The sequence below is a fragment of the Alligator sinensis genome, unplaced genomic scaffold (genome assembly GCF_000455745.1).
Source record: "Alligator sinensis unplaced genomic scaffold, ASM45574v1 scaffold308_1, whole genome shotgun sequence".
Classification (NCBI taxonomy): Eukaryota; Metazoa; Chordata; order Crocodylia; family Alligatoridae; genus Alligator; species Alligator sinensis.
The window spans coordinates 1,756,876-1,764,371 of record NW_005842041.1 but is presented as its reverse complement, the minus strand read 5'-3'; the positions used below and the strand labels follow the sequence as shown (position 1 = coordinate 1,764,371).

The 7,496-nt window shown below is 38.8% G+C and overlaps 1 protein-coding gene across 4 annotated transcripts in view; it reads right to left on the bottom strand.

Moving 5' to 3' along the window:
* PIP5K1B (phosphatidylinositol-4-phosphate 5-kinase type 1 beta) overlaps positions 1–7,496 on the bottom strand; it is a 172,640-nt gene that overhangs the window by 65,095 nt on the left and 100,049 nt on the right. For all 4 annotated transcript variants that reach the window (XM_006022615.3, XM_025202980.1, XM_025202982.1 and 1 more), the window contains 4 exons: positions 6,167–6,378; positions 3,174–3,257; positions 2,996–3,044; positions 1,851–1,935 (listed from right to left, as the gene is read on the bottom strand). In XM_006022615.3, the coding sequence (XP_006022677.1) occupies positions 1,851–1,935; positions 2,996–3,044; positions 3,174–3,257; positions 6,167–6,378 (430 nt within the window). The remainder of the gene's footprint in view (positions 1–1,850; positions 1,936–2,995; positions 3,045–3,173; positions 3,258–6,166; positions 6,379–7,496) is intronic.

Below are 7,496 nucleotides of genomic sequence, written 5' to 3'. Positions count from 1 at the left end.
CCAGGTCTGGCAGGTGCACAGCAGGTCACAGCCAGGCAGCAGCCCCCACTGCCAGACTGCTGCAGTGGGTAGAGGGTGCAGGGAACTCTCAGGGCTGCTTCAGCAGTCCAGCTGGCACAAGGGGTAGTGTCCCCAGGTACCAATTAGCTGGGCCCCAGAAGCTCCTCAGAGCTGGTAGCCCTGAGCTACTTGCCAGGGCAGCTTTTTGTACTGCTGGGGCCAGGACAGGGCAGCTTTTTATACTGCTGGGAACAGCACAGGTGCTGGCCCCAGGCTGTACCTCCCCCTGGCTGAAGATCTGGGAGGAGTCAGGCAGCTTTATTTTTTCCCCAAGTGGCACAATTTACTCCACAACAAAGTGCACGTCCAAGCATCTGCACTGAAGCAAAAAGCCCGGGGTCAAATTTGCACCGCTTCTATTTGAGCTGCTGCAAGCGCACATGCTTGCATGCGTGGACGTGCCCTACAGGGCTGCAAAACCAGTAATCTGAGACCCAGCCCCCTCAGTGCACAGAAAGGGAATGTGGAGTTCCCCATAATTTGTTCATTAAGGAGTCCTCCACATGCAGCTTTAAATAGAAACAATTTAGATTTAGCACGTCTGTAGCCCAGGTAAGAAACGCTTTGTTTAAACCTATGCTTTCTTAGCTTGACAGTCAATTTCCCCCACATCATTTTTCAAAATGAAACAGAGTAAAGCAAGCCTGAAAATAAATTGGCTTCTTCATCTGGGACATTTGCAAACTCCTTTGTTTCACTTTTTAACTGTGCCAGGTTATGATAAAAGACCTGTTGTGCTCTCTTTGGCAGAACTGTGCAACTATGGCAATATTAACTTGTTCTTCTCTTTGTGCAGCAAATTTGGATACAAGAAACAAAAACATGGTAGTTATTTGTTATTTTTCAAGTACTTTTGTGGGAATCCAGCTTCCTATACCCAAATGGAAGGTAATTACTGCAGTGTTATCTGTTCTATGCTAACGTGCCAGGTCTTTGTTTCACTTCTTGACCGTTGAGAGAGAGATGTGGGATCTTTAGCTGCTGTAAACCTTCCTCCCGCACCCCATTGAAATTCCAAGTGTTATGGATTCTTATGCTCTTTTAAGTTAAGGACCTCAATGATTTTACAGTTGCTAAGAGTCATCATGGTTAATATCATTAATACATTTTTCAGCTAAACTAATTTTAGCTCAATGGAAAATTTGCAATGCCAGTGACCCTCTTAAGTGACTTATTTTTATAGTCTTGGTGAAGTGTTTCATGTAAACTTTTTGGTCCTGTTTTCTCATTTTTACTCAACCAATTACTAATGACATACCCATTAATCATGAATTGAATTAGATAATTAAGGGAAGGAGAAATGAAGGAATAATAGTTGAAACAGGTGTTTAGTTACAAAGAGGAGAGAATTTAGCAATGTAGATACATCCATCTTCCCAACTCCTCAAACCATACCCTTTTTTATTCTACTAAAGTGCAAAGGAGCAAAGCATATCAAAAAAGATGTGCATCCTTCCCAAACCTGCCAAATATAATGCCCAGTTGTTTAACCATTATTTATTTAGTTAGTTCGAAATGAATAGGAGCCCCAAGGTGAATAAGGGCTGCAAACTGGACCTGTACTTAGCTTATATTTTTATATTCAGAGTAGTACTAAACAGGGTTCCCCTGTTAGTTCTCATAAAAATATGTAATAAATAATAACCTAATTGTAGAGATATAGGAAAGAGTTCCCATTTGTTTCAATGAAAGAAAGTTCAGGGTCTTGAAAGAGTCTTCAGTAAAGAAGTGTGAAATGTAAATATACAAAGTATTAGGTTATCCAAGAGTAACAACCACCACCCACTTACCTTGAACTTTTTTGAAAACCCTGGAACTCATAAACTTTAAAAATCTGTCGGCATAAAAACTTGGTCTGTGAACTGAAACAGTGTCCTAGAAGACAGAAAGGGCTTTAAATTTACATTCTTCATACAGAAATCAAAGTAAAATGAACAAGAGAAAAACTGGACATCATATTTTTCTTAATTTTTTCATGCCTTATTTGGTGACTCATGGATGAAGATATTAAGATTTTGATTTCTCATGCCAACTAGAAATTACTGTACAATTAACATCCATTATAATTAGTAACTGTACAACCTTTTTGTAATCCATGCATCACCATAAGCATTTAATATAATTCAATACAATAAAATTCAACTCTGGATGTTTGATCAGCTAATATACTGTGTGGCAAAATTTTGCCTTGCATTACCATTCTATATAGCTGCACTGATGTTGATTCAGGAGGCAATCTAACTGGCTAATGTAGTTTTCAATTAACTCTTGATTTAACTGATGAATTAAGATTAGGGATAAAAACAACATCCTTTTTTTCTAGTTGTGTTGTACTGTATTATATTTTTGGCCTAGTACATAATTTGTCCAAAACCTGGTGAAGGAATCCAAGGGCTTCCTACAGATGTTAAAAAACAGAACAAAGCGGCACCTCTTAACTTGGTGCACTCCCATGCTGAGCCCAGCACGTGCCCAGAAGAACCATCACATTAGTTGGACCTGGCTTGCCCAATGTCTGTATAGATCAGGCACTTTTATCTAATAGCTGATTGAATCAGCTTTTAGCCAAAAGCTCCGAAAAGCCCCTGAAGCACCAATCTATACAGATGCTGCAGAGCGGGTCAAACATGCTGCTTTTTCCAGTAAATCATGGTCTGTTTTTAAATGTCTGTAAGCAGCCCTATTATTCAACACAGTTACAAGGAGGATTTAAATTTATTTATTTATTTATTGGTTAGATAGGCAATAGGATGACAACTTGTCAGAAATTACAAAACTAAACTTACCAAGGAAAACATAACAGGAAAAAGCACATTCAGTAGCCTGGCTGTCTTGGTGATAGACAGATTATAAATGTAAGAGCTTGTATTTCTTCAGACAACAGTTATCAAAACTTTATCATAAAAAAAAGTGCCAATTAAAAAGAGATGCTTACCCCATCATAGACCAGCGCTTTCCAGGAATGTTCCAGCTTCTTCATTAACCTAACCACATATAAATAAAATTAAAAAGTTTGTTATGAAATGTTCTCATTTTACAGCAATCTCAGAAAAATTTATTAACATGATATTTTAAAGTGTACCAAAACAGATGCGTTCCAAACTGCCACTTACCTATAAGACTGCAGAATATCAATAATACCCATAAACAGAAGCAGCTTTTCTCCTTTATGACTCTTAGCTGGAATGCCTCCCATTCTGATGGCAAAAACAAAATAAAGATATGAGATATTTTATAACAAAGATCTTTCTAAGGATGCCATAAAAGGTGATACTAAACATGAACTGCATCTTCTTAGACAAAAAGGAATTACTAGTAAATTCATTAAGGTGGAGTGCTGAATGCCCTAGTTGAGGGTAGGACATTCAGCCTCACTGATTGGAAACATGATCTTTCTTTTCAGCTCAGGTCCACAGGCTGCTGCTTGTTAAGGCAACCCAACATGTCACAGTTTCTACCCAAGGCAATACTTCCTTACACTTTTATATCATGTCCCATTTGAATACTGCACTACATTATACAAGCCTCTCTTTATTCATTCTGAAGTAAGTAAATATTGTTGCCCCGATTCACAGATTGGGAGGTTAACATGATTTGCCTGAAGTCTCCTAGAAGCACTAATGACAAACCCCAGAATAGAAGACTGGTCCCCTGAGTTCTACTCCTTTATTCTAACAACTAGTATTGCTCCCTCTTCCACAGAAATGCATTGAAAGGCAAGTTTAAACCAAATTTTATTTGTGGTATCCTACTTTACAGACCTGTAAACAAACAAAAAAAAAAGGTCTACATCCTTTTTGGTTATAATTTGTAAAAGATTATGAAGAGCTTCTTTCCTAATTTAGCACCCCTAAAATGAGGTACTTGAATTTTGCATTCTCAGAAAAATCAGATCCTAGATTTTTTTTTTAAATGTTAGACTTAATGGACAACTAGAGAATTGTTAATATTATGAAATCATAAATATCAGACTGGTGAAGCCTGATGGAGCAGGGGAGAGATTTTTTTCAGGAAAAGATCAGTCTCTTTGACCTGAGTTTCGAAAGTGATTTGTGATTTAAGGTGTCAAATCAAAAATCCTTTAAAAGGTAGCCTAATTGATTTAAGCATTACAAATTGTTAATGTGGTCTGAAAGTCTTGGCTCCAATTTTTAGTTTATTTTTATTAACTTCTGTTAAATTCAATATACCCTCTAAACTGTCAGTGAAAAAATACCATCAAAGATGCAACATCTCATTTTCTAATGAAGCCCAAGAAAAGTAATATACTCCTGAAACATCCAACAAGAATAAAGTTGACAGTATTTAATATTTCAGATATTTCTAAGATTCAAAATGAAATACCAAAATGATAAATAGTTTGAAAGCCAAAACACAAAACAACTGCTCAGGCTTTCCTACTGTATCACAACAATGCAAGATAGAGTGTACTTGAAAAGTGACCTGCAAATGAGAAAGCAAGTACAATAACTTGCAATTTCATAATTCTGTTCTTATTGAAAAAAAATTAATTCTATTAAACACTGTGTCCTTGGATGTCAACCTGACACCAAGAAGCAACCACACTCCATTCAATGGGTGGCAGCTCCTCAACAACATAGAGCAATACTACACAATAGTTTTGTTGGAATGCAAGGGAAGAAAGCAATGAGAGCAGGTGGGATTCAGGGAGGCACAACTACTTAAAGCACTGTAAAATCCAAGTAGACTAACTAGCAAAAGTATCTTATAAGCATTTGGGTGACCTAGCAGCTTACATTAGACTGACTTTCATAGGACATTAAAAATAAGTGACTCGGGAACCTAACAACCGTATTTCTGCATGTAATATCACAGGATTTTTGAAGACAAAGTGTTGGTTTTGAGAGTTACCTGAGCACAATATTTCCAACATCAGTCCAGTTATGAGTCATATACTTATTTTATGCAAATAAGAGTAATTTTGTACTGATAGGGCAAAATACAGCTCTTTGTCTAAACCTATATTCTAATACTTTAAACACAAAACTATGCAAATACGAAGTAGTATTATTCTCCCATTAATTTGCTGTAGGTTTAAGCATGTAACACTAATGGTATTTACCCAGATAACTCCCTGGTGAACCCAGAAAAGTAAAATCTTTTCCAAGTGAAATTAAGTCTCTGTTATTAAAACAAGGATTGATTATACAGAATAGGAATGCTGATTGCAACTCTCATTAGCACTGAACATGAATCGGGGAAGAGAATATTCTGTGGAGACATACTTGAAATGAAGACAAATGGGGCACTTCACCCTTTTCAATTACATCCTTAAAATTCTCAACAGCTTAGGACATGCTATTGCATATAGAGGCAGTAGAAGTGCTGTCTTCCGAGCATAATATAAATAAAAGGTTTTAATCACTGTGGTTATTAAAGATCCCATGGCACCATTTATAAGCGTAAGAGTCTTAACACCAAAGTCTTGGCTGAATTCCAGCCTGGCTAACTACAGCCTGACTACCTACATTTCCATTGCAGTTTCAATTAGGGAGAGAAAAAAGCCAACATGTTTTCAGCTGTGCTATAGTGCTCATTTGAGAAGTTGAAATATCAGTCTTGTTCCTCCTGAAAGGTGGCTGCACCTCAGCATTTGGTGAAACAATTTCTGTGTATTCAGTGAGAAAATTTATTTGGGATGACAAACTCTAATAATTTAATTAGTAATTAACAGGTTTAGTTTATGAGGCTGTTTCAAGTTACAGTGAAATGACATGTGGGGCTTTTCTAATGGCAGTTTCAGAACACATCTTTTATAAGAGAATTAACTTATGTGCAGATAAATTGATTTGAATCATAACCACAATTCCTATAATGTATTTAAGACAATGAAGACATTGGCGTTTTTATTTTTGGATCTCTAGTGAACCTCAGTGATATAAGCTTTGAACATTTGTTTTTTAAAAAGGAAAGAAAAAATAATCCCCATCCCTCTCTTCAGTTTTCTTAAGCTTTACAGTCACTTATGTAATCTTGGATGGGAGAATGTTCATTTTGAGATTTCATTCAAAAACAGAACAGCCTAAATAAATAAAGTAGATAAATTCCAATAGTCACTTTTTAACAACAAGGTTTGTAGACTTACGTATTTGTAGCTTCTGTGAGAACACAGTCCCCAGACTTCCCAGGCCCCTGTATGGATTCCATGGCTGTAGAATAGAGAACTTTCTGTCCCCCAGGACGTTTAGCATCAGATGCATTCTGGGAACTCTCTCCATCCTTCTCTCTTGTGATACTGTCCAATGTATGGATTCCCAGCAGCAGACTATAATCCATGATTTTAAAACTTTCCAACACCTATTAAGGAAGAAGGACTTTTTGCACCATAACATAAAAATGACTATATAAATGTATTTCGCATAATTAAAATACTTGAGAAAATCCCAAAATAAAGGTATGTAGAATATACTGGCCTCCTCTGACTTGGGTGGTTTGCAAAATGTAAAGGCAAATGTTAATGTTTGATACTAGCATAGCACCAGAGGCAGATCTGGAGCATGGGGGATGGACTGATGCACTTGCACCCCTCCTGCTTTGAGATTCCTGCTTCAACCAAAGTTTAAAACCAACTGCCTGGAAGTGGCAGCAGCATGTCCAGTCAGGCAGTACTGAGGGAGTCAATTGACTTTAGGGCTCATTAAAGTCTACCTGATACCTTCTAAGGTCTTAATTCCACAGGTGTTAGTGACAGTCTGTCCTTTTTAATGACCCTCGACAATTAAGCTAGCCTTCCTTCTGCGATTCTGCTCTGTTAGCTGCTCCTGGTAATGTAACTCCTATTTCACAGTCTTGCAGACTGTTTTAAACTCATTCCAGTAAAGTTATTGGAGGTCGATATATCGGGCACGTAACAGATCAGCACCAATAAAAGGAAAATTAACATTATCGGTAATCGGCTTTTTTTTGGCTGGTGTAGCTGATAATGTTACTGATAAATGCTGCATGCGTGTGCATAGCTGCAGCATGCATGTAGCCAGGAATGCAGCCTGGTAGTTTGTAGAGCAGCGTCTGGCTGGTAAGTCGTGGAGGGTGGGGAAGGAGATTGATGACCCCACAGTGAGGGAGGGAGTGATGCAGGGGCAGAGGCAGGGGCTAACAGTCAGGCTGGTGAATGTGACACCAGGGCCAGGAGCCATGGGCAGCTCATTTGGGGAGTGCGGAAGGGTAGGGAGAGGGGTGGCTCCCCACCGCTACACACACTGACATGGGGGTGTGTGGGGCATGTACTCCCTGGATTTGTGCATGGGGCAAGGGTGGGCTGCCCACTGCAGTCTCAGGGCCAGGGGCTGCACTGGTCTCTTCCCCACGGGGGAGGGGCAGGCAGCAGCGGGGCTGGGAGGTGTGGATATGGGGTGGGCTATAGCTATCCCAAAATTCCCCATAGCCACCCCTCCCAGCACTGCTGTTGCCCCCCC